Source organism: Antennarius striatus, chromosome 1 (genome assembly GCF_040054535.1).
Source record: "Antennarius striatus isolate MH-2024 chromosome 1, ASM4005453v1, whole genome shotgun sequence".
In the NCBI taxonomy this organism is placed as follows: domain Eukaryota; kingdom Metazoa; phylum Chordata; class Actinopteri; order Lophiiformes; family Antennariidae; genus Antennarius; species Antennarius striatus.
The window spans coordinates 21292350-21320104 of record NC_090776.1 but is presented as its reverse complement, the minus strand read 5'-3'; the positions used below and the strand labels follow the sequence as shown (position 1 = coordinate 21320104).

The window sequence follows — 27755 nt, the reverse complement described above, 5'->3', positions numbered from 1 at the left end:
AAAAACAATAAACAAGAATAACCTAGAACCCCTGGTCATCTTTCTTGTTCTGACTTGTGTGGATATCACAGCTGGGCTACGGTCATCCTGCTGAATGAAAGTTCACACAGGGGGGGGGGGGGTGAGAACCGTGGGAGGTTGGGGGTTTGATCTTTCTCCACAGCAAGTGATGGACATTTGATCAATATCTGCATTGACGCAGCAGCTGTCCTGCTCCTATCAATGCCTCCTGGCAAATGCTAAAGGACAAGAGAAAAAAAACTAATTTCCATTAACGTTTTTTTCAGCAGTTCAAAACCATTAGGTTTCTGTTACTGGGTTGTCTGCTGTCATCAATACAGCTTCTCTTCTATTGATAAGGAAAAGGGAAAGGCTCTTCATGGAACAAGTGCCATGACAGTATTAGTGCATGACTTTTTGTGCTTCCATCCGTCACATTAGGTCCACATGAAACACAGAAAACTGATATGATCTCAGAATTCATCACATGAAACATAAAAATATTTTCACCAGCGAGAAAATCTGAATTTCTGACATTATTACAAGTTTTATCTGTGAGATTTCAGAATTCCTATCGCTGGACTCAGATGATTGGGACGGGACAGTCCCGCTGTCTGACACTAGGGGGCGACAGATCGACAGCTTCGCTCTGACCGATGGTCGTGATTAGTCGCCTGTGTCCTGCGTGGAGGAGGGAAGCTGGTGTCCGGCGGCTCTGCGGCTCAGTAGTCAGCGGGTCGGCGTGAGGGGAGCAGCCGTGAGTCGGGGGACAGCAATGCGCGGACAAATCGGATAAATGGCGCCCGTTGAGTGGATCTTATATCAGCGTTTGCTGTTCCTCATCGCCTTCCTCCCGATCCCAGGTAAGGTCCTCCAGAGCGGGGAGTCAGTCCATCACCGAGCGCGTGCGTTTGACTGTGACTCCCAGCACGAGCTCGCCGCGAGTCACTGACTTCAAAGTCCGTTAACGGTAACGGTTGGAGTCCGTTAACGGTAACGGTTGGAGTCCGTTAACGGTAACGGTTGGAGTCCGTTAACGGTAACGGTTGGAGTCCGTTAACGGTCCTCGGGAGGACTCGTCCGGACAGGTGTGTGATGAAAACACACGTGTGAACTTTAAAAGAGTTTCAGGTGTCTTGATTTTAGCGTTAAGCTTGACCCGAGTTGACCTGGTGGTCGAGGTTCACCGATGTGTGTTTTAATGAAAACGCGATTACTTTTTAATTCGAATTTAAGCATTTATAACAGTTCAGTTCAGATTATCTGCATTGTGTGAATAATAATAAAACAACCGAGAATATCAGTTGTAAAATGTTCTAAAATCTGCCATGTGTTTTTTGAATGACGACATAACTCGACCTATAATGTGTGACGTCAGTTTTCCAGTTGCTCCCCACACAAATACCATCAATCTGCCAATCAAATACATTTGTCGTCATAATTCAAATGTGATCCACCAACATGAAGCTCCTGATCAGCAACAACTTCTCTTTAATTCAACCAAAGGAACTAACAGACGAGCTGTTTCCATGGTGTTTCAGTGGTTTGCAAATGGTTGACGTGTTTCGCTGCACTTTTGTTGGTCTTATGTTCCTTTATTCTAACAGAATGCTCTACAGCTGATGAACATCTTCCCTCCTCATGTGCTGTTTCCTGTCTTCTTGTAGGTGCTTTATGCTTTAGTGAGTTGTTTTTCATCAAGGAGCCCCATGATGTCACAGTGGTGCGGAGAGACGCTGTTATTTTGGACTGCCAGGGGCGCGGAGAGTCACCTATCGACATCAGCTGGCTCAAGAACGGAGCAAAGGTGTCAGAGGACGAACGGGTTTACCTGCTCTCCAATGGATCGCTGTTTATTTCAGAGGTGGAGACCAGAAGAGGAGACAAATCAGATGAAGGGTTCTATCAGTGCCTTGCTCAGAACAAGTATGGTGCAATCCTGAGCCAGAAAGCCCGTCTCACAATCGCAAGTGAGTATCACCCTGGAATCGCATCAGAAACGGTGTTAAAGTTGAACATCAGGTGGTCAGCTCTAAACATGTTGAGGTCACTTGTCTTCAATTGTGGCTGTTTGCTGATCTGATCACCCCAAGATTATTCAAACTAATACACGTGACTGTTTATTTAGTGTTTTTCCTCCACAGTGTGGGCAGTTTGATGGTGACTGTGGAGGAAGAGGGGTAAATATTCAGAGTCAGAGCCCATAGGGTTACTGTTTGGCAGGAGAATATGCCCATTGGTGTGTTAATGAAGGAGCTGCAGATTTGAAAGGTTAGGAGCTGTCCAGGATACCGGCTTCCCAATGCTAAAGAGAAGATGACCCCTATTCACAGGCGGGGGCTTTCATGTTATTGCACCCTGATCACTTGAGGAATTGTTCTTTTGGAATGCTCTCTCCTCTAGTGGCGTGTCAGTTGGCCTTATATTTTAAAAGAGGGAGTAGCGGAGCTTCAGGCACCATTGGTCTTTTTGGAGCTTATGTCCCCTCCTCCTCCTCCTCCTCCTCCTCCTCTTCCTCCTCCTCCTCTTGCATCGTGGGTCATGCGTCTTGTGCCTTTTTCCAGCATGCATGTTAGCACTTAAACCCCACAGACACACACATTGTGCAGAATTAGGCATTTCTAACATTACATACAAGATGTTCAGATTTAAATACATGTTGTGGGCAACAGGTGTAGTACGTTCAGTGAGTTTTCATGCATTAATAAAGGTCCATTCAACCCCATGTGTTGCTTTACGATGGAGATCCCTTGCACAATTTTTTTAGTTCTAATTTTTTTTAGTTACCTGTTTTATAGTTTGAAGGTGATAAAGGTGGCCAGTAAGCTTTACAAGTTAGTTTAGAAATGGCTCTTAGACCAGCTTGAGGGTCTATGTGGAAGCTCATAAAGTTTGTCCATACCTGAAAAATATTCAGTTGTTGGACGGGGAGGTTGCAGTGGTGTTTGTTGCTGTTAGTCTGCGCACACACATTCTTACACACACACACACACACACACACACACACACACACACACACACACACACACACACACACACACACACACACACACACACACACACACACACACACACACACACACACACACACACACAAATTGCTGTTTCCCAGCACTACTGCTCTGTCCTGAGTGTCTAAATGACCAAACTTTATTGCAGGTTTTACCAGGTCAGTCGGGGCTGGAGGCTTTGCACACAATTGTTTTCTGCCTCACTACCCTAGTGAAAGACAGAAAAGCTTTTGACTCTTGATACCCCCCCTCACACACACTCACTCACACAAACACATACACACACACACACACACACACACACACACACACACACACACACACACACACACACACACACACACACACACACACACACACACACACACACTCGCAAACAACAAGAGTGTCTTTGGGCCAATTGTTTGTCCTGATTTCAATGGACTGCAAAACTAAATATATGGATTGTAAATGCTAAAGACTAAACATGAAATCAAAGTGTAGGTTTTGATCAAACTTTCAGTGTGACAGTCCTCATTGAAGAACTTTTCTCTCTTATGTGGAAATCTATGCAGGGGTTTTGATAAGATTTGATTATTTGTATTTAGTTTTTTTTAATTAAGATTATAATCAAAGTCTCTGTGTCCTGTGTTCTTTGAATAATTCAATTCATTAGATGCAAAGATGGATTGTATAACCGAGGGGGGGGGGGGTACTTTCCAGGTCTTTTCCAGAGCTGGTGTAATATCGCTCTTTGTCAGTTTCTAAAGTGTAAACTTTTACAAATGACAACGAAGGAATGCTTTGTGTCTGAAGTGTGTGGAGTCCTTAAAACCTGTGCTTACATTATAAGCTGCTGCCCGCTAGTCCTTCTTTAAGGAATGTGATGCTGATGGAAGTTAAACTTAAACATTGTGCAGCTAAAGCACAAAGGTGACAAGGGATTTGGTCCTAATGAACAGGAATGTGACACCTGAGCTGCACCATGTGACTTTCATCAATAGACTTTAGATAGAGTGGGACTTAGAGAGAGATGACCTCCGGATTTGGCTTCTTCTTTTTTTTTTTTTTTAGCTCTATGAATTTGCAGGTACCAGCGTCATGAAACTGAAAAAATGTCCACATCAGCTTTTACAGACACACCTCAAAAATGTCTGGACCTGCTTTGGAAGGTTGTAATTCCAGCGCCGTTGTGTTACGTAACATTATGCTTGGAATTCCCACTGATGGTGATCATTACATGTATTTTGCGGTCATTCTGATCTGTTGTGAACATGATTTAATGTTAAGCTAAAAGTTAGCGATGCTCGATGAAGTCGTTTAGTGAAGTGAGTTGCTGATACTCTGCTCTTGATCAATGATTTTCTTTTCATTTAAGACAAAGTTTGTGAAACTTTCCCGCACATTTCAATCACTTATTCACATAATATTGAATGGAGCACCACGAAAAGCTGTTTGATTTGAACTAGCTCCAAAAAGTAAAGTGAAAACTGATCTAAACCAACATAAATTATATATTTTTTGTAGAAAGATATGATTTGACCTTTATTAATCGTGTTTGATTTTTTTTTTTAAAAACACTAGTTTTATAACAGGATCTGTTTGTCTATTTTAACGGAACTGTGAGAAGGAAAATTTATATCAGCAGAAATTTTAATTGAGATTAAGGAAGTTCCATTCAATCCAGGTTTGAGTATTAGTCAGGAGGCTCATCATTGTTTTTACTGATCTTTTTGAAATGGACCCCAAAGACAGCGTCTGTAAGAGAACTGGAGCCAAAACAGAGCCTTGTGGGACTCCCCGAGGTGTTTGTTTATTTTAATTAAGGAGGACTATTAAGTTTTATTTGAAAAATATTGGGTGTCTTTATAGTTGTAAATACACTGTGGAGTATATTTTTGGCAGAATTTCCCAAGTACACAACAATAAACAGCATCCTGTGTTGTCCACTCAAAGTGTCAAGATATTGTAGCATCCTAGATTACACTTTGTGTGTGGCTGTTTATGGCTGTAATACAGATGTTATTTATCCTGTATGGAGCCACAAAAACTGATTTCATTTACAACTGATAAAAAATGAGTTTTAGGAGTTTCTGAAACTTAAATTTTATTTTTAGTTTGTACTGGTGTAGGTAGCCAGGCTTGAAGCTCAGCTTAAGTTGCTAAGGAATTCATCTGACTGACACTGACTTGGTACAATTGATAGCCCAATAAGACGAGAGCAAACCCACCACAGTGTGGACTGAGTGAATGAGATGGCCGAGCAAAGCCAGCCTGGAATCTTGTTTTTCTCCTCTGCTGGACACGAAAGGTTACCATGGTTCCCCTGAATGGTAGGGCCAGAGGTCAAAGGTTTCTCTAAATTGTTCAATAGACGGAGGGCAGTGAGACAAAAGCACAGGACCTCAATCCTTCCCACAAAAATAATCCCTGATGTTCATCTAGTTTTAACAGTTTCTGTTTTCAAATATGTTTGTTGTTTATTTGTTTTAGATCATCATGAATTAGATTTATATTTGAAATGCAGCTTAAAAGTATTCTTAAAAACAGTTGTAACTTTTAACAAATTGACTTCTTCAACTTTGTGTTGTGATATTTGTTGTTTAAGACAATGAAGGCTCTGTTCGGGGTCACCGATGAATGATTGAAAAACTTTGCAGGAGAGATAAGGGGTTGGAGGAGGGCTCTCTCCAACAACACACCCCCACTGCCTGGTCAGTTTGAGAGGTCACATTGCTCCTAGGAAGAGTTCTTTGTTTAGCGAGGCCAGTGGTCACCGGACGGTCCTGCAGCCTGTATGTTGCGACACCCTCACATCTGCCAGCCAGCAAGTGATTGATTTGTGGTCTTTTTCAGCTCCGCATTGTAATTCTTCTTGCTTATCAGCCTCCTTTTTTAAATGTTCAGTGGGGTCATTTAATATTGTAAAGGATTCATCAGTCAGATAAATAGTGGTGCATTTCAGTAGGAGTTGTAAAATGCGTCAATTTAAATCAAAGTTGTTGTTTTTTAATATATAACCACATGGTGTTTCCTGTTCCCAAGAACAGATGAAACAGAGCCCACAACACGTCTCAGGTTTGTTGCGTGAATTAGTAAAAGGTTGTTCATGAGCTCCTGCTGCTGAAGGCCATCAATTTAATGCCTGCAGGATCAGGAGATGATCAATTTTAATGTCCCTCCTAAAAGGTTTTACTCTGGGGATGGGGTGGGGTTAGTTTTAGACCCTGTAGACGCATCATTCGCGTCCGCATTTTTTTTGTTTTTGTTGTTGGATCGCAGTGTAGAGGAGTGTCCAGAATTTGTATGCACAATATCAGTTGGAATCCCATTAAAAATATAAATTTACAAGTTTTTGTTGATGCTATTTGAAATTAGGATGCATTTCTATGGGCTAAATGGAATTTTCAATTAATAGTTGAAGGATTTCTACCAAAGGAAGTATATGACAGTTTGGAGGATAAAGTCCTCTCTTAATAGTAGCACCACTTAGAGCAGCCTGTAGCTGTCCTTTGTCCTGGGTCGGATTCTAACCACAGTAACCAGAGAAGAGAGGGATAAACTTACTTGGGGTATTTGTAAAGAGACTTTTGTTTGGGCCTGACTCCACTGACCTTCAGCTGGAGGAGCTGCTAGCATCAACAGGCCCATCTGCTGAGGCAACTACAGCAATAGTTGGTTTCACTTTATCCTATGATATAATATAATGTACATATATTGATATAACTTATGTTTTGATTGTCTTATAGATAAAGAAAATTAAATTGAATTAATGCTAATGCGTTCCACGCTATATGTAAAGTACTGTATGTCCTGCAGCAGCTGCACCGGCAGTGTTATTTTATTCAGTGAACTTACATATTACATAGGTTATTAATATGGAAGACGATTATATTATTACAAAATTAAAATTAAAATCGTTGCACCCGTGGGAAATTTTTACTCAGTTGCCTGAGTTGGGCTCTATCTAGAATTTGAGTTCAGAGGTGAGGAGTCACAAATCTATCCGGTTTGTGACAGAGACCGAATTGATTTTATATATTTACATGCAATAAAGGCATTTATTCTTTTAATGTAATTCACAGATTTTAAATGGCGAAATTAGTTTATGTATCTAAAGTAATTAACAAGTAGAAGGTCAGCCTTTTATGTTCAGCGAGAAGACCTCTGACCAATGATCAGCAAGTCCTAGAAGTTATGGATTTTCCTCCTTGTCTCAGTAGATGATCAATAATCAATCATTACATCCCACTGTTTGTCAATCCAGCATCATTTGATGAAATGGAAAACCATATTAGTAAGAATGAGGACAAGCGAAGCTCATCTCATATGCCCCACATTCATCTCATTTCAGCACGTTAATGGCATGTTTGTGACATTTCTGCATTCAAATGGGGGGGGGGGGGTTGTGGGTGGGTGTGTTTTTTTTCTCTTCCTCAGTTTTCACATTAAACACAAGTGGAATAAAGAGGAAAGAAGAAACAGTGATGACTATTTATGGAGACAGTATCTCATCATCACGGCTGCCAACTAGCTCCATGACTTTGTTTAAAATAAGATTATTTCTTCCAGGCTGTGTTAAAGTCATAATTCACTGTGTGCGTGCGTGTGTGTGTGTGTGTGTGTGTGTGCGCGCGTGTGTGTGCATGTGTGTGTGTGTTTTGGTGGTTTTTAGCACCACAACACCTGTCGACACTGATTTCATAGAGCCATCCATCATGGTCTTATTCACAGCCCGGTGTGTTGAGGACAGTGAAGTGATTTCCTGTGGACCTTTCTCAAATGTTTAACATAGAGTTTCTCGTTGTGTTTCTTGTTGAAAAAATATACCCGTAAGGATTGCAGGCTTTTTTTTTTTTTGTACTGAAGACTTGACACACATGGTTTCAACTCAAATTTCAAAAATTTCAACTCTTAATTTCCCATCGAGGTTTATTATAGTATGTTACATTAAAAAATAAATTGCTGCCTGTTGTTTCTTTCTGTTTTTTCTTGCTGAGTGCAAGTGTGATTGTTTATCCATTAGCCTAAAATGTGATAAACAAATTTATTTGGAAAATTTTGAATACCTTTTATTTTGATTACCTTTATTATTACCGTGATTATTCAACATAAGAAATTTCTTATTTCCATTTTACCCAGAACACCCTGGGAGAAAATTTGGTTTAGTATTTAGCCACAGCCACCCGAAAAATGTAAACATCATTCAGACATCCTTACGTGCATGGTGAGTTATATTTTAGGACGCAGCAATGTTCCCAGGTCTTTATTGTTATTTTTAATTGTCAGTGTCCACAATGAACAGAAGAGCAATTGATTTCTTGTAACAAATGAGTGACCTTAGGCCCCTCCTGTTTGAGCAGAGGGGGATGGCACAGCAGTGGGTGAGCTTAATGGCTTTTAGGACTTTTATGGCCAACATGAAATCACTGTCAGAGAGAGCATTTAACGGTTTAAGGGTTTAAAGCAACTTCGATCATACAGAAACTGTTACACTTCTGTCGTTTTCTGCCTCTCTATAATTTCTTCAAACACACGTTGGGTCTCAGTTGCTTTCTGCTCAGCTGCTGAAACGTTATCCGCACAGGATGTGACTGTTCTACTCCAATCATCACCTTCCTGCAGCACTCTGCAGGTCTGTGGCTTTAGGTGATACTATGAGGTATGAGATCAGTGCCTGCCTGAAATATATCAACGTGTTTAAGAACGTAATTCAAAAATGGATAATGAATGGTTATTAACTGATCTTGAAAAATGGCCATAAGGCTCTTGATTCTAACCCTAACCTTCAGGGAGAGGACTTTCTTGTACAATATCTTAAAAAGACAGCATGTAAAGGATAAAAGCTTGAGTACCTCTTGGTTCCAGAGAACAGTTTTACTCTATAAAAGAAAACGTTTTCGTGTTAGTTGTGGACCGATCCTTCCTTTATGACTGTTTGCTGTATCTACTCCTCAATATGTCCCTGAAGAAGCTGGAAGATTCTGTTGTGATAAATGAGGCAGACTGTGTGTGTTTGTGTACGCGCGCGTGTGTCATCATGTTATCTGAATTACACTATTTTTCATAATGTTTGGAAGCCAAGTCATAGTAATAATTTAGTAATGTCATGTTTCACCAACTCATACTGACAAGGAATTAGATCAGGGGCGTCAAACTCATTTTCACCAAGATCCACATCAGCATAATGGCTGTCCTCAAAGGGCCAGATGTAACTTATAAATGTAACTAAATACAACTAAGTGTAATATAAAGTAAATGTAACTACTCCTTAATGTTAAATAACTCTGAATTTATTACTTATTCAAGTTACAAACATTGCAGTTGTGCAGAAAAAACATTTTTTTTCTAACATAAATCACTTTGTCAGGTTATTAAACCCACAGAACTCCATCAATCAAGGATCAAACTATCCAAATGAAGAAAGAAAAACAACATCAAACACAAGTTAGGACATTAACTTTTTTTCCAAATGTTTTTGTCAGAATTAAAATGAGCTTGATTACTGCATTGTGGGAAATGTAGTTTTGGTCAAAGCACACTTTCAACCTATTTATTTCTAGACACTCCAACCGTTTATGCTATCGCGGGCCACATAAAATGATGCGGAGGGCCACATTTGGCCCCCGGGCCCAAAGTTTGACATGTGTGAATTAGATGATGTAGAAAACGTAAAAACTAGAGATATTTATATTTGTCTGCTGATTTCTCTGTCTTGCTGCAGGTATCTCCTCATTTGCACTCCAACCCACATCAGTGGTGGTGACAAAAGGCTCAGTTGCCAGGTTTTCCTGCAGAATCAGTGCCCACCCTCCTCCAATCATCACTTGGGAGTTCAATCGGGTCACATTACCACTTGTCACAGAACGGTATGTAGGCTGTCCAACTCCATCATATCTGTTTTTCACACCCTCGTGCCTCATGAAATATAATCTCTTACTGTCGCTATGATCAGCTCTCAGATTTTTTTGTAACAGACACATCATTTGATGGATATATGCTGTATTTCATCTGTTTGCGCCTCTAGAATCACCGTCCTGCCCAGTGGTGTTCTTCAGATCACTGGGGTGCAGCAGGCAGATGCTGGAAACTACCGCTGTATCGCCACCAACATTGCGAGTCGACGCCGAAGCACAGAGGCGACCCTCACTGTCACTCCAAGTACATCATTCCACTTTCTTTTAGCAAGATTCTCAGATGACGAGCATGAAAATATACAGTATTTTCCGCTCTATAAGGCGCACTGGACTATAAGGCGCACCTTCCATGAACGGGGTATTTGAAAACGTTTTCATATACAGTATAAGGCACACTGGATTATAAGGCGCACTGTCAGTTTTTGAGAAAATTAAAGGTTTTTGGGTGCGCCTCATAGCGCAGAAAATACTGGATTTCAGGAGTGAAATATTCACCACAAATCAAAGAGTTTAATCGAACATTTATCTAAAACTAGTCAATTAAGATTTGCCAATTTTTGGCAGTAGTTAGTTAAATGCCCAACACACAGCTGCTATCTCACTCACCTCGCTGTGCCCCAAAGCTGTCATCCTTACTTTATGCTTCCTCCATCTCCGTAGCTCCCAGCCCCCAACTTCCCCAGAGGCCACGCATCATCGCCGGGCCACAAAACATCTCGGTGTCACTGCACCAGAATGCCATCCTGGAGTGCATGGCCACAGGCAATCCCCGGCCCATCATCTCCTGGAGCCGAGCAGACAGCAGGTCCATCGACGTGTACAGCACCAAAGTGTTGGGAAATGGCAACCTCATCATCACAGACATCAAGCCCCAGCATAGAGGAGTCTATCTATGCAGAGCCACCACTCCTGGCACACGGAACTATACTGTTGCTTCAGCCAATGTTACAGTGCTAGGTAATATAGAGCTTCTACATCCACTAAAATGTGTCTGTTTGTGTATTTGACTTCATTGCTTCTCTGTTTTTGGTGAAGCGCCCCCTTCCTTGGTGGAGTGGCCAGAGAGCTTGACTCGTCCTCGGGCGGGCACCGCTCGGTTCGTGTGCCAGGCTGAGGGAATGCCAACACCGCAAATCACCTGGCTCAAAAACGGAGCGAAGGTTCACTCCAATGGGCGTATCAAGATGTACAACAGGTAACTTCACTTGTTAAAAGCATCCGCTGCCTCCATGTGTCATTAATCTGGTTCATACACCGTTTTCATTGTGGGGCTGTTGTCTCTTTATTCTGCACTGATCTTCTATGTCAGGGTGTTTTCACCGAGAGCCACATCAGCATAATGACTATCCTCAAATGGCCAGAGGTAACTTATAAATGTAACTCAATACAACTAAATTTAATGTAAAGTAAATGTAGCTACTCCTTAATGTTAAATATCTCTAAATTTATTACTTATTCAAGTTATAAACATTACAGTTGCGCAGAAAAAGCATGTTTGCTTGTTTCTCCCTTATAACAAAAATGAGCTTGATTACTGCATTGTGGGAAATGTAGTTTTGGTCAAAGCACACGTTCAACCTATTTATTTCTAGACACTCCAATCTGTTATTCTCTCGCGGGCCACATAAAATAATGCGGAGGGCCACATTTGGCTCCCGGGCCTTGAGTTTGACCCATGTGCTCTATGTTAATGCAATGAAGGTGCAATGGAGTGTTTTTTCCACCTCTGTGACAGCCATTACTTTAGTCCCCAAACCCTGTGTGTTTGCTCACGGAATGCCAGCACCCTACTTAACATCACACTGGAGCTGCATCGTTCACCCTTGTATTGTTCAGTGGGAACAAGTGTTGTCGCTACACAGAAGTGAAGCTGTAGTGCCGTTACATAACCTGTATGTGAAAGACAGATGCCACCTGACGACAAAGAGTAATAGTCAGATGGGTTCTTGAGTGGTTGATGAGAAATAAACCTTAAGCTGTGTTCTCGACCAGGTCAATTCAATTCTTTATTCCTCTTTGGGAATTGAAACAGTTAATAAAATTAGAAAAAACAATTCTAGGCCTGGTGGCTCTGTAGGCATTTACAAAAACTAGCCTGCCTGCAACACGGATAGGAATTCTTATTTTCTCGTGAATAATGTAGGAACTCTGGCATCCATTCTAGACATTACAAATCTCTTTTCAAGTCAAATGTACAGTATGTACTGTTTGTAGGCACAGAGGAGCTCCTTTTACCAAAAAGAAACCTCTCATTCAACAGTCTTGGGTGTCCATTTCAAAACATTTTAAATTAATAATAAACTGCGGATTCTTGAGTAGAAAGAAAACTGAATAATTTATAGCCATGCACGTGGGAATTTTTTGATTTCCCTATAATTTATTCTCACTTCTTTTCTAACATCAGTGCTTGAATCTATTATTGACTGAGTGAATCCTTCTATGTCCGTCAGCAAACTTGTCATCAACCAGATCATCCCTGAGGATGATGCCATCTATCAGTGCCAGGCAGACAATGAGCTGGGATCTGTCATCTCCATGGCCAGGCTCATTGTGGTGATGTCAGAGGACCGGCCCAGTGCCCCCAGGAACATCAGAGCTGACACCGTTTCCAGCTCCGCCATTCTTCTGGCTTGGGAGAGACCTATGTATAACTCTGATAAAGTTATCGCTTACTCAGTCCACTACATGAAGGCTGAAGGTAAGTCCATTTAAAAACAAAAGAGAGAACAGAGAGCATAAATTAAGGGTCAGGTTTCATTGTCTCACAAACATTTCCTGTAGCTGAAGGAAACTTTTAAAATGTTTTAATATTTGACCATGGAGAGTACATGCCAGTGTCCTTCTGGAATGTTTTTATTCCCTTACAAAGAAATAAGTTTACAGACACTCTTAAACATGATAGACCACTCTAAACTCTCCTAGGAATAGATCCTATGTCAACTATTGATGAATTAATTGTATAATTTTGAGTGGTATGTGATGTTGTCTGTGGATGGATGGGATGTTATGTTGGCTTCACATTTCTATTGTTTCAAACATGCAGTCGCACCCTTAAAAACGTACAAGACTGATGTGCTGTGAGCTGATTCTCCCTTCATGACAGCAGAAAGTCAAATTGCAATGCTTGTCTAAGTACACTGTTGGATCTGACTAATCATTGTCAGCTATGTTGGTGAGCATGGGACAGGAGAAAAAAGGAATGCTCCTTCAAAATAAAGATGAACAATGTTTTTCTTCTCAACAAAGAGAACTAGTGTTCTGAAGACCATAGCTGATGGAGTTTCTGCCTGTTGAGATACAGGATGCAGACAGAACTATTCAGAAAAGGCACAAGTGGCAGCAGAAAAGCTTTTCAGCGTCCCCTGGGAACTCTTGCTGTTGACCAGAAGAGTTGCGTTCAAACAATGCAACATTTCAGGAAAAAAGTTCAGCTTGTTCATTCAAGCGCTACACTTAATTATATTGCCACTGACTTAGATGGGAGGTGAAACGTACAAATTCTACCAAGAGAAAGGAACACCTGCTCGATTTTGTTGGGGATAAGGAGGTCAAAATAACAGTTGAAGTTAAACAAGGGTTGGGTTTTTTTTTTATATTTATCTGTCAAGGATTTTATCCACTTAATTAAGATGTGGTCACAAAGTCCTTGTGAGCCCCATTCACAGCCAACAGTTGTTCACTGACGTTGACGGTCTGTGCTCCACCTGAGGTTGTAGAGCTAGAGGTCTGGGTTTAAATGAGGCTTCTAATGAAAGGAGGAATTAATTAGCCTGTGATGGAGTGTCTAAAAGTATTAGTCTGTGAGATTAGTGGCGCGGTGTGAATTGGACAGGAAGGGACACTTTGTTACTGAGTTATTCAGGCTACAGGCTAAACTATTTGCTTCCTTCTTAAGTACCTTGTTTACCAAGGTCAGAAATAACCAGGTGTTTTTTACTAATGCACAAATGTAACATTTGTGTGAGTTTGCTAATCTCTTGTTTAGTCACTATTAATTTAAACCAAAGGTAATTTTGAGACTAATGCAAGTGAACCAGTTTCCACAGCAAAATATGAACCTACATTTTTTCTGTATATTTTGGCAGAGCTGTGGGATTCTGATCTCCTTGTTTGTATATTTTTGTGGTTCAAACCCTTCTGTTAAACTAGGAGTTATATTTATCTATATTTTTAGGTATGAAAAATAAACTTAAAAAAATATTTTTAAGGTATATTTAAAAATATACCTAAAAATGTATTTTTCAGGTATATACCTTTTAAATGTACCTTAAGTTTTTTTTAAACATACCTAAAAAATATACCTAAAAATACATATATTTTAGGTATATTTTTTATATGTAAAAGAACCGATACATGTAACTCAGTTTAACAGAAGGATTTGAACCATAAAAATATACAAACAAGATCACAATCCCACAACTCTGCCAAATATACAACAGTATAATATACAATATATAACAGTTTAGGTTCATATATTTTGTTGTGGAAACTGGTTCACTTGCACTAAATATGAACCATAAGAATGTACCTTAAAAAAGAAGATATTTTTTAGATATATTTTATACCTAAAATATATTTATCTATATTTGTAGGCATAAAAAATATAGTTATATATACTAAATATATTTTACTTTTTGAAAAGAAAAAAAAATTGGGTTTATTTTATCAGAATTCTGTAGAACTCCTTTGACAATGGTATCATCTCTCTAGGATTGAACAATGAAGAATATCAAGTTGTCATCGGTAACGATACGACCCGCTATATCATCGATGACCTGGAACCAGCTCGTAACTATACCTTCTATGTGGTGGCCTACATGCCCATGGGAGCCAGTCGAATGTCCGACCATGTGTTCCAGCACACACTTGAGGATGGTGAGGCATCACATACTGGCAATAAAATTCAGAGGACTTGTTATGGTTTTAATTTTTCCTGATTTGTGGACCCACAGTTCCCCTCCGTGCCCCCGAGCTCAGTCTCACCAGCCACAGCCCCGTGGACATCCAGGTGTCCTGGCAGCCCCTTCCAGATAAACTGAGTCGCGGCCGAATCTCTGCCTACCGACTGTGCTATCGCACTAGCGCTGAGAATTCAGTGTCACAGATAGAGCTACCTGGTGATAAGACCCAACATCTCCTGAAAAATCTGCAGCCTGACACCATCTACCTCCTCCGCATTGTCGCCGCCACCAGCATAGGATGGGGGGAGCAGTCTGTGTGGACATCCCACCGCACGCCGAAGGCATCCAGCGCTCGGGGTACATCATTTATACTCTCTGTAGGAAGCAGAATGTTACTGTGTCATATATTAAAGCACAGAGGGATATGTCCAAAAGGTGAATAATCTCTAAATTAATTCCTTCTATTAATTTATTTCATGAGAAAAAGCCAAGAAAAGAGCCTCCTCCTATAATCTTGTTAAGAAAATGCGTTTGTTGCTCTCTGACCCTTGGCCTACCCTGTCATTAACAATGGTGGAGCTTCAGTAGAGGGTCATAAAGGGAACCTCTGGGTGGGAAAGAGTACCGGTATATGACTTCTCAGATCCCAAGTGAAGCATTGAGGTGGGGGAAGGGAGAATTTGTTCTTCCTGCCCATCTCTTTTGCGCCTCTGTCTCCACTTAAAACTCAGACACAAGTCTTGGAAATGGAAAACTCCCTTCCCTCGATTCCAAAACTAGAAATGGGTGACATCATTCACTGTCTTTTCCTCTGGTCTACGTCGAGTGTAAAACAGCTGGTAGGGCACCAGAGGTTAGTTTCAGTTTTCAAAGTCAACTTCTGGTGGAGAACTTCTGTTCATCACATAAATATTGGTGACAGCTTTGTGAAGGCATTCCAGTTTTCTAAGAACAATCTTCTGTTTTCCAAGCTCAGGCATAGCGTGACGTAGTGTGACATCACCGCTGCTAAAGTAACCCTTTATCCTCTTTCTTCTGCAGTTCCTCTCGCTCCTGAGCTGCATTTGGAGCCGTTAAACTGCACCACTATTTTGGTGCGTTGGCAACTGGAACCCAGGAACTCTGCCAGGGTCCTAGGATACAGACTCTACTACCACGAGGAGAGCCAGTCAGAGAGGAATCCTGTTCAGCTGCGAGCCTCCGATCACTCACGCACCATCAGCGGCCTTGGTGAGTTTGGTTTCAGGGTGTTGGAGTTCCCTCCTGACGCTGACGCCTCATATGAACACCACAACTCAACAGCAACACCTTACTGGAGAAGGAGCACATCCTAAAGTTTTAAAATGATTTTCCTTTATTTTTTTAAACAAATTTTGCAGGTCTACAAATAACCCGTTCTTACTTTGTATACAGTATTTTCTGCACTATAAGGCGCACTGGACTTTAAGGCGCACCTTCAATGAATAGCCTATTCTAAAACTTTTTCCACATAGAAGGCACACTGGATTATAAGGCGCACTGTTGGTTTTTGAGAAAATTGAAGGCTTTTAGGTGCTCCTTATATTGCGGAAAATATTGTAACTAATACAAGTATTAAACTGTCAAATATCCAAACTAAACTATCACCAATCATTTCATTTCATTCAGCAAAAGGGTTTTTGAAACTGCCTTAATAAGAAAGCCTTTTTTGTTATATTTGGTGGTGGATGAGCGTTGTTAAAACCAGCATCTCTGACCTGACCAGTGGCTGTGGGACAGAACAGAACTACGTCCCACCTCCCAACTTCTGTACCGGATTCCCTAATGTGGGTTCTTTCAGCAGCTGCTGTGTGGCGTTTGTGACATATCACAGCTCCTCTGGCCTACAGGTCAAATTCATTTTGACTTTTTTTTTGTTTGAGAGCGGAAAGGGGATCAGGCCAAAGCAGTGGACAACTGACCATCTGTGCCTGGAAGGGGTCAACCAGGTGGTCAGCAGCTGACTTGTAAATCAGGAAGCTCATGTCTGAATGGGATCAGAAACAAGAAAGATGAGGGAGCGGTATAAATCACTGTAGGTGTTAACTCAAACCGCTTCAGGCATTTAGTTAGTTAGACATTTAGTTCAGTGGTGTTAATACCACTACTACTGATGCTGGTCAGCCAGGCATTTCTCATGGAAACTAGATCTATTTTAACGTGAGGAAGTAAACTGATACGAATCATATGTCAGTATCTTAAAAATAAGATTTAAATAAAAAAGATCTACAGACATTGGAAGTCTGCCCTTAAATTTGTTTTTTTCTCTCAATTTTGAATTTTTGATCATGGTTTAAGTGGAGGCTTTATTCACAGTCAATCATTTATAGAAGGATTAGTCGCATTAATAGTAGGTTTTCACATATATTAGAAAGAATTAACTTTCTGTTTCTCTTTAATAAAGGAGCTTTGTGTGGCTGTGTTTTAGTTAAGCTGCTTAGTGCCGGCAGATTTATTGTGATAGATGTAAGTGTTTTATGACGTCGCTGAAGGAGCATTCACATCAAAGGCTGTCATTTAGCTTTTGGAGCCGCCACCGTGGATTATTAGCCAAAACAAAGGGAAGTCAGTCTCACTGCTTCAGCAGTGGGGCAAACACCATCTCGAGATTGTTTTCCTGATGAATTATCCGCAGCTTTGTGCATAAGGACAGAACCGTGACTTGCTTTATCATACCTCCAATGCTCCACCCAGGAAAGCCCTGCTGAGTCAGCAGGATGTCACTAAAATAGCTGTAATTGTTTATCTTCACAATCATTCTTTTTTCTTCAAAATATTTCACTCGACTATTATTGCAGCTGCATCATTAATCAAATTGTAATTTAAAGATTTGCGGAGTTTGTGAAAAGAGGTTATTTTAGAGAAAACTTTTTTAAAAATTTAGTGGAAGGAAATAAAACTCACAATTTGAAAATGAAATCCAGATTTATGATTGGGCAAATTTAGCTGTTTCCCCATATTACTTGGCATTATGTAGTGATTGATGTGTATCTACAGTCATAATACAGTAATAAAATGTGCATTTCAGGAAATGTTCCGTCAAGTATTGATGAACTATTTCATTCTCATCAAATTATATTGAGCTGAACATTGAGAGGCGAGACAAACCGTAGCATTGATAACAATTGTCTGCACTACTGTAACAGTAGAACATGGAAATTTTATATCCATGTTGTTCTTTTCTTTCAGTTTATTTTACTTTAAAACAGTATTGAGACATTTTTTGGTAGATTTTGGATTGGATAAGGATTGATTTGACACCTCAAGAGTAGTAAATGCTTGTGTTGATTTTCTCGGTTGACTAGCAAATTGAATCCGTTTTTTACTGTAAGTAGCATTTTCCTATAACGCTGATTGTGTTGAACATGACAGTCGTCCTGTTTTATGCTAATTCTATTTATTTATGAACTATCATTTATATTGTCCGTTTCGGTTCTCAGTCATTCAGGTCATGGTTATCCAAAAGCTGTTTAGGTCAATCCACTGGACGTTAAGAAATATCATTTATGTTAAAACTGGTACAAAAGAACATGCTCTCGCTTAACTGTTAAATTATCACTTATGACAGTCTAGATGATTGAAAGCACACCCTGAGAGACAGGAATGTGCCTGAGAGGCTCCAGTTGGGTATAAATGACACTGATATGACCTTTCCTTGCATGTGTTTTCTCTTCTTGGCCCATGAGAGGAGCATGTAGTCGTAGCTGAAGCTGAAATGCTTCTCATACCTGTTGGCACCAGGACACTCTGTGTGCACTACGGGAGATTTATCTCACAGCTTTAGGCCATATTGCATTGCTTCAGTCCTTTTTTATTAAACAAGAGACAAAGTCTGGTGGGTGTGAAAGCTAGATTTGTATTTTGGCCGTTATTTTAAAAGGTCATTTTGCGTTAAATTGCGTGTGTCGGTATGCGTCTTTGTGAGCGAGGGCGGAAAGAGTGGAGGAGAACGATGATAGATGCTGGTGTGAGAGTTCATGCAGGAGTTGACATTTATGGCCCCTGTTCAGGCCCAGCTTGCCTGGGGGGCCCTCTCGCAGGCCAGAACAAAACCTCAGGGGCCAACAGGATCTGCATTTTGGTTTGAAAAAGAAGGGGTGACCACAAATGGTTAAAATATGCCCTTTAATGCAAACAGCATAATTTATGAGTCAGGCTTGTGAGGTTTATCCCAGTAACCAGGACAGGAAATTGTCTTCAACTCAAGCAGAACACCTCTCAGTGAGAATATAATGTGTTGTAAAGCATTGTTCATGGACCCTTATTGATCTGATAACTGTCGATTTGATCACACACACCAGAGATTTAAGGAAAGCCACAAAATTCTCGTCTATTGCAAGTAAAAGACAAACCTGGCCTTTGGGACTCGATTAAGTTTCGTTCTCCACTAAGAGACATTTTATCCTGACTCTTCCCTGTTTTTCCACTTCCTCTGCTTGACCCTCCCCCCGTCCTCAGAGAGAGCCCTATAACCCCTCCTCTTTCAGGATTTAGCTTGCCCAGATTCCATGTCAAAGGTCGTGGCCCAGATGTCACATCTCCCCCCACCTCTCTCATAGAGCTCCTCTTGCATTATTCCGTCAGGCTCATTGTGTGGTGGTCGTGGGGGGGGGGGGTAGAGGTGCGCCTGCTCCTCTTTAGCGGTGGACAGAGGCGTAATCAAGTGGGAAAAACTTTTTTATATTATCATCTGAAAACTTCTCAAACAGCTTCAGAGTTCATTGAGCAGCTCTGAGGCCGATCTCACCTTCTCCACTCCTGACCTTTGATTCTTTCAGAATTTAATCTCAGGTTGACCTGCTGGCCCTGGTGTGGCTCCGGCGAAGCTCCTCAGGGCTGCATGGGGGGTGTTGCTCAACCCCACTCATCTAAAACCTCACGGACACAAATTCATCACATGTTTTGAAGTTTAACTTCTACTTCTCTAAGTGGCCAAGAGACAGAACTATAATTGTAAAAGAGTACAGTATTTTCCGCACTATAAGGTGCATCTGATTATAAGGCACACCTTCAATGAATGGCCTGTTTTAAATCCTTTTTCATATATAAGGCACACTGGATTATAAGGCGCACTGTCAGTTTTGGAGAAAATTAAAGGTTTTTAGGTGCGCCTTATAGTGCGGAAAATACTGTAGATCAAATTTAAAGTTATTTGTGCAAGAATTGTTTTCATCTTATGAATTTGAGGATTATTATTAAAGAGTTTATGGGTCAAAGAAGATACTTGTGTTTATATAAATATTCTGTGTAATATCAGACATTGATCGCTACTCAACGTAAAAGGGACATTTGGTCAGATGTCTTTTGTTCAGCGCGGGGTCTTTAGGGTCACTGAGGTCTGCCACTGCTGTTGACCGTACGCAGTGTTTTGCCCACGCTGTCCCTCAGTTTAACCCCCCCAGATTCTGCGCCTGAATAGAAGTGTCCACTGACCGCTGACCAGCAGGTGATGAGGTCCTTCGTACTGGTGACAGGGTGATGGATGCTGCAGCTCCTCTGTTCTGCCGCCCCGAGCCTCAGAAACGGACCAAAGGATTTACGGCAGGACTGAGCGTCAGTCTCACCGCCTCACCTCCAGTTCCCAGCACCAACCATCAAACCAGGAAGCCGTGCTGACCCCACACCCACTCAGTCCAGCTCTCTTTCATGTGTTACCCCCCCTCCTTCCTGCTGGCTGTAGGAATCACATTGTCATTTGTCATGGGGTAGTAGTCAGCGGTGAATTACTGCATCGACTGCAGTGTCAGTGACAGTGGATGTTTGCTGAAGTCCAGATGTTTATCGATGCACTGGCTGAACATTTCTATGATGTAGTTTATTTACCTATATTTTTGTTTCCTTCTTTTTTTATTCAGACCCAAGAAAGAAGTACCACGTCAAACTTTTGGCTTATAATTTTGTCGGCGATGGCTATCAGGCAGACCAAACCATCAGCACCCCTGGATGCGTCTGTAAGTCCCATAATAAACACAAAGATATTTCATTTCAGCGAAGATAAAGGCATTGTGGTGCTGCTGATATTTAACCTGCTTATCGCATTTCAAAGCTGATGAAATAACATCATTCTAAATCTCTCTCAGCTGTTAGAGATCGCCTCGTGCCGCCTCCTCCTCCCCCACACAATGTGAACGCGGAGACCAACAGCTCTGCTGCTATAGTTCTGCGCTGGAGTCGACCTGCCTTCACCTCCAGCCATGCAGTCAACTACACCGTCCGCTGCAACCCCATCGGCCTGCAGAACGCCTCCCTGGTGCTGTACCTGCAGACGTAAGCGTTGCATTAGTATCCAGATTTTCAAGTCGAACAGTTCCAGTCACATTACTTTCACTTTTCCATTTACTGTCTTCACTCGTGTCAATGAAAGTTTACAAGTATCTAAAACTTCTGAGCTGCCCCACAGGGGCAAACACTGCCAGTATGGAATGATGGGTCCACCTGCTGGGCAAATTCATAAAGACACTCAAACAGAACATCTGTGGTTTACTACTGCTAAGTTCTAACTTCACCATATTATTTTGAAAATCACATTGTTATTAATCTTTTTTTTAAAAACAACAACATATATATATATATTAATATTTTACATGTCATGTCAAAATAACTCAGCAAATCTCAGACCAAGTGAAGTTTTGTCTGATGTCAGACCTCATGTGTCTTTCCATCTGCAGCGTTTCATCATTCTTTTACCCACATATCTGTGAACTGAGCAGGAAATGAACGCAAAATGTATTTAATGTATATGTATTACATCACGACTGAGAAACTTAATGGAAATTAAGAGAGATAGATATACTTTATTGATCCCGAACTGAGAAATTCACAGAGTAATCAAGCATAAAGTAACGTGTCGGACTTTTAATGACCAGGAAGCGCATCAGTTCGTAATTCACATAAGTGCTGTGAAATAACTCAGTGATTTAAAGCTTGTTTAGCCTCCACACCCCCTGAGGATAAAATTCATTCAGCGGAGGTTAAGATAAGAAAAGTTTCATTAAGGAACTACAGTATTATCTTTTGTTTATGTGTTGTTTTTAAGTCCTGTTAGTGTTTCTGGTAAGTCTCAGGGAATAGTACTTTCCTATTTAGAGTGGTAATGGCATCTAAATGACCTCAAATGAAATTTAATGAATAACAACTTGCGAGCAATTCGGTTTACGAACAGTCTCTCGGGACCAGTTGTGTTCATAGGTTGAGGACTGCCTGTATTTGTTCATTTTGTAGCAGGTTTTTGTAAAATCAACACATTTTATTATTATAATTAGAAAATCTCAAGTCTTGACATCATGTTGAGCGGGTTCAGATGGTTGATCTTCATCCAAGCGCAAAGACGTGGAGGACAATTTGAACGTTCTGGTCCGTTAAACCTCCCTTTATGTCCTCCTCCTTCAGGAGCGAACAGGAGCTCCTTGTCCGAGGTCTGGAGCCAAACACCAAGTACGAGTTTGCCATTCGCCTCCATATCGACCAGCTGTCCAGCCCCTGGAGCCCTGTGGTCTACCAGACCACCTTCCCTGATGGTAGGATCTTTATAAACTTAGGTTCAACTCCACTCGATGACTTTTTTGTGTGTAGTTTACACGTTTTCCCCACCTCTGTGTGGATTCTCACTCAGTCTTCCTCCCACAGTCCAGAAACAGAACAACGGAAGTGATTTTTTGCCTTTAGGTGTAAATATGAGCATGATTTTTGTTTTTCACAAAATGGAGTGGTGGTTATATAGATGTATAATTTCAAATGTCCTTTTCTGCATTATATTTGCACGTAATAATTATTTTTACATGTTAATATTACCCAGGGCTGCTTAAAAAATCACATCTTGTATTCTGCTGTGGTGTTGATTGTTTTTTGTGTTATTTATTTAATCTTGTCCAGCTCCCACGATGCCTCCGTCCAGTGTGAAGGTGACACTGATTGAAGAAGACATGGCTCTGGTGTCATGGAAACCGCCAGATGAGCCCAATGTAGATGTGACACGTTACACAGTCCTGTACGCCTCCAGACACAGCTGGATAGCTGGAGAGTGGCAGGTGCTGCAAAGAGAAGGTAAAGACAAGTGTGACGAAAGACAAATACACTTTTCAAAAAGAATCCTAATTTCACAGATTCACATCACATCGCTCCAATGTTGAATGCACTAAAGTTTCTCTTTTTAATGTTTTTTTATTGCTCTTAAGACATTTGAAATAATGCAGGTTTAATGCAGATATCAAGGTCTGCATGCACATAATTCTGTCATCGCTCTTTTCTTTTAAAAAAACAACAACAGTATTTTCCACACTATAAGTCGCACTTAAAAGCCTTTAATTTTCTCAAAAACTGACATTGCGCCTTATAATCCAGTGCACCTTATATATAAAAAGATTTTAAAATAGGCCACTCATTGAAGGTGTGCCTTATTGTCCAGTGCGTCTTATAGTGCGGAAAATAGTGCAATTGTCTTTTTCTGAAATTACAAACTTAATTGGTTAAACATCGACAACCAATTCAGAATTGTGAGGGTTTCGAAGCTCAGACATACACCATCAGTAACCTATAAACTATCTGTAATGTGAAATAAGGAAACTATTTGTCCACTATCTTAACTTAAACACCAAACGTGTTTCTCACCAACAGGGAGCATCACCATGGCTCTGCTGGAGAACCTGAAGCCTGGTCAGGTCTACTTGGTGAAGGTTTCTGCATCCAACAGTATGGGTGATGGACCGTTCTCTCAGACGCTGGAGCTGACGGTACGAGAGTCTTCAGGTCAAGACCTCCATGGTTCCACACACTCCACAGGTCAGTAGATGTGTTACAATTCAGGTTTTCCTGTCTTAGAACATAATTAAGCTTTTTTTTTTTACCCTGTATTTGCTAATTGTTAATTAGCTGATATTATTTGAATTCTCCCCAGCTTATTCGAATGGTTTCTATCACCTGGATCAAAAGTCAATGACTGGGATCACTGTGGGAGTCTGTATCGCTCTGATCTGCATCATCATATGTGCTTTCATTATTGTCTGCAGAGGCAAAAACAGGTAAACCAAAGTGTTTGGCTGTCAATGCAAATTGTATTTCCTTCAGTTTCCGGTTTATAGTCACGTCATGTTTGTTTCCTTGCAGGAAATCTTCGGTCATTAAAACCTACAGAGAAGGAGTCAGCTCGTCCGCCTCAGCTGCTGGAACCCTGGCCTCCGAGAGACAAGCTGAGGACGCTGACGTGACGGTACCGATGATGAGTCCGCCCCATTTTATTGATGCCAAGGTACAGCAAAACATACAGTTTGAAGCGTAATCAAATAAGCAAAATATTATTCAGCTTTTAGGGATCATGAATTTTTTTGTAAGAGTTTTAAGTTACAGAAATCTATTGTGATAATGACGATGATGTTGATTATGATGGTGGAGTTTTAAGATTTGATGAAATTTAAGTACGTAAATTCAAGTCTCTTTTTATCTGCAACAGGATGTGATGATATCTGCAGACTGAAGATTTTTTTTTATTTTTTTATTCTTACTTACAGGGTGGAACGAGTCTTATTATCAATTCTCTGGGCCCTGTTCAGCCTAGCTCTGAGAAGAAAGACAAATGGTTTTGCTTTAGCGGTAACGTGAAAAAGGAGAGTAAAGTAGCTCAGGTAATATACGTGTAAAAAAAAACCCAAACTAATTCTTCATAGTTTACCCTCTGTATTCATTTTTTAAAAAAAATTTTTTAAATTAAATGTTATTAGAATGCCCTGAGCTGAGCTTCAGGCTCCACTAAAACCTACCTTTATAAAAATACAGCAGACCTAAACCTCAGCTCATATTTTCATTTGCTGTCTCAGATGTCTACAAACTTAACCATAATTGAGGCAACACTTTCTTTGTGCTGTAGAATATAAAGCGTGGGACTGCCTCCTACCAGCCTGCTCCCACAGAGTTGTCCTATGAGCATGAGCTGACCCCAGACCAGCCCACCACCATGCAGGCCCTGCTCTGGCGCTCGGGGGACACGGAGGGCTCCTCCAACAGCGAAGGCAGCCACGCAACCGGGGACTCTGGGCGTTACTCCCACGACGAAACGGAGATGACTAACCTGTCGTCGGGTCTCAGCAGCCGCCCGCCGTCTCTAATGGCCGAAGATGGTTCGGACGGCGGTGACCCTGTTAAACAGTCAGGTGACCTCACACAGGAGAATCAGACTGAGACGGAGCTGATGACGTCTGCTGAGGCAAAACCCCACCATCAAGAAACGCAGAGCAGTGTTCCAGCGTGTGGGAATGTACCTGAGTGTGTTTGAGACTGTGCGTTTGTGTGTGTGTGTGTGTGTGTGTGTGTGTGTGTGTGCGAAAAATGTACGACAGGCCTGAATGTAAGCGTGACAGAGAGAGTCTTTTAAACTTCATCTCTTTTAGACCATCACACGGAGGAGAAATGCCATCAGATGCCTTTAACACTCTTAAGGATGTCGGCATGCAGTGTGATATCTGTTATTTTTCCGTTTTTCCTTTTCATTCATTCAGTGTTTTTTTGTTTTGTGTGTATATTTTTGAAAAAAGAGAAATCTCACCCACCATGAATGTTTAAAATCCTGTCAAAAATGTGAGATAAATGACATTTGTGACATTATTTAAGAGAGTTTATCACTGGAGCGAAAGGGAAGTGTGAGTCCTTTCCACAATTATCTACCTTGGTTTACCTTTAGGGGTAAACTCCCACTGTATATTTAATAACTAGTTGTACCTGCATCGTGAGATTGGCTGCTTCAGGTCCATTATATTTCTGATGGCTTTCTTCTGATTTTTCTGATGTGTTTTGCTTTAGTTCTGATTTTTGGATGGTAACGGCGCTGCAGCTCCTTCCTCAGATGTTACCGATGTGCTGAACCAAGTTTAATAATATTTTTCATTATGCCCATTATTTTGAATGACGTGGAAAATAATGTATTTATTTGTCAGCGTGCAGCTGCCCTTGCCATTCCTGTTTTGTACTACCTCTTTTAAGAATTTGTTTTATTGTCTTATATTTTTCTTAAACTCAGGGATCGTGGTTTTGTACATCTGAAAAGTCATGTAATGTTACATGATGAATTGACAGGGTATCTTCTCAGTACTAAACCATTGTAGTGTATAATTGCCTAATGGATATGCGATGAATGTATCTCCAACACTATGTGCCAGTAGCTCAGATGATTGTACAGCCCTCCTCTGTAGCTTCTCCTCAGGTCCTACAGCATCTGTTTTTACGACAGGCTCTTTTTGCTCATTGAATTCATCCTTTATATTTGTGTAAAGATTCACACCAGAAGTGCTTGGAGTGACGTGACGTTACAGAAAAGATTTATGATAAGGAAGCATCCCTCAGACATGGAAACTGAAGCCTAATCTGTCTGAGGGAGAAACTCTGCGTAAGGATGCAACATGTGAAGAATGGGTGTAAGCAGTGTTGAAAGTGAAGAATTGAATGAACATGAAACTTAATTTGGAAAAAAAAAATCTATATTTTGTTATAGATCATTTACTACTGAGTACACCTTGTAGTTACTTTGGTTCCAAGTAGTTTTCTTTGTGTATCTGTAGAATAGATCAAATTAGCACTTGTCTGCCAAGTAGTTTTGTAGTATTGGCCCTGGTGCAGCAGTGACTGTGAAGCTATAGCCCAAATAATTGTTTGCTACCTGAGTTTATTTTAGCCTCTGAACTAATCTGTGACTGAGCAAAGTGAAATAATCTAAGCAGATGAAACCAAAGATGAAACGTATCCTTTTGAGATGAGTTGAGACTCTGCTCTTCAAATAAAGCCTTGCACATTAGTGGCCTTGACCCACAACAAAACGATTGAATATGGTTGTGGGTTAAAACTCAGGAGGAGGTGCCAGTAGGGTACACGGGGATTTAAATAGGATGGGTAGTAATCAATAATCAATTTTATGTACGCAATCCAAATGATCCTATCGCTCAGATCCTCAAAAACTGTTGCTAACAGATGTCTGTAAATTGTAGGTGAAATTTATAAGAGGTAAATACAGTATATTATATTGACTAGGAGTTTGTTGCAACAGTGCAGTAATGTGTGGATGTGCACTCACTGATTTTTTTTATCTTGGGGAAAACTAATTTACAGAATGATTTACTAGTATTTTGGTAGATTTCCTTGCATGAGACATTTTCCAACAAGAAATTAATGTAAAATATTCAACTCTTGTCACCGATGTAACGGATGATTGAAAGATCATTGAGTGCACACACTAACATTCCTGTATTTATAATCAAAAGGATTCTGCAGACGATTCAATCATGAGAAAGTTTTGGGATGAAAAGTGACACAATCAGTTTTACTTTCTTTTGAAATGCAAACAATTTAAACCAAAGATTTTTGAGAAAGGTTTCATATTGGTAAAAGATCAATTTAAAGCATCCTATTGTCTAAAACCTGTTCACATCTTCAGTGTTTTCTTACTCCATTGTGTCTGATTAATGTATGAGACAGATGGGTGAAGAGATGTTCTACATGTATTCTCACTTGAATCCTATCAAGCATTCATGTATTCTTTGTTTTTTAGCTTTTGAACTTTTTAGATTGTGAAATCAGGGCATCATCATAATCATCATGCTAAAGTGATGTGATGGGATCCCAAAAACTACAGCTATTCACATAATCAGCTTGTGAAGAACACACATCGGTTTTGAAATGGGCTTTCATGCCTCACACAGACACACAAGTGCTACCTCATGTTTTGTACATTATTCTTTTTCTGGTAACAGGTCCAGATGCAAGTATATTTAAGGTGGTAATGCGAAAACCTAAGCATGTGAATTTGATAGGATGAAACAGAATCTGGACTGCGTATCATGTGACTCACTTTGTGTTTCTCTCCTGGCATTAAATGGTTAATTTAATGTGGGGGTGGAACTGAACCTCCTTTACAGTAAAACTCAGGGGAACCCACAGCTGCTCCTCCTCAA

General features: G+C 40.6%; 1 protein-coding gene across 1 annotated transcript; it reads left to right on the top strand.

Moving 5' to 3' along the window:
• The first annotated feature begins 763 nt into the window (after positions 1-763).
• On the top strand, positions 764-25090 carry prtga (protogenin homolog a (Gallus gallus)). Its single transcript, XM_068312358.1, has 19 exons — positions 764-863; positions 1668-1970; positions 9715-9859; positions 10018-10151; positions 10568-10864; positions 10943-11102; positions 12358-12605; positions 14618-14782; positions 14860-15165; positions 15850-16038; positions 20682-20777; positions 20907-21093; positions 22216-22343; positions 22699-22869; positions 23440-23604; positions 23720-23843; positions 23929-24070; positions 24330-24443; positions 24686-25090. Exons 1-19 carry the CDS (start codon positions 797-799, stop codon positions 25088-25090), a joined length of 3546 nt encoding a protein of 1181 aa, XP_068168459.1. The 5' UTR covers positions 764-796.
• The last annotated feature ends 2665 nt before the right edge of the window (positions 25091-27755 follow it).

Coding starts and splice junctions, on each gene's coding strand:
- prtga (XM_068312358.1), top strand. CDS start 797: ATGGCGCCCGTTGAGTGGATCTTATATCAGCGTTTGCTGTTCCTCATC. Junction 9,860..10,017: donor TTACCACTTGTCACAGAACG/GTATGTAGGCTG, acceptor TTGCGCCTCTAG/AATCACCGTCCTGCCCAGTG. Junction 23,605..23,719: donor TGGTTCCACACACTCCACAG/GTCAGTAGATGT, acceptor AATTCTCCCCAG/CTTATTCGAATGGTTTCTAT.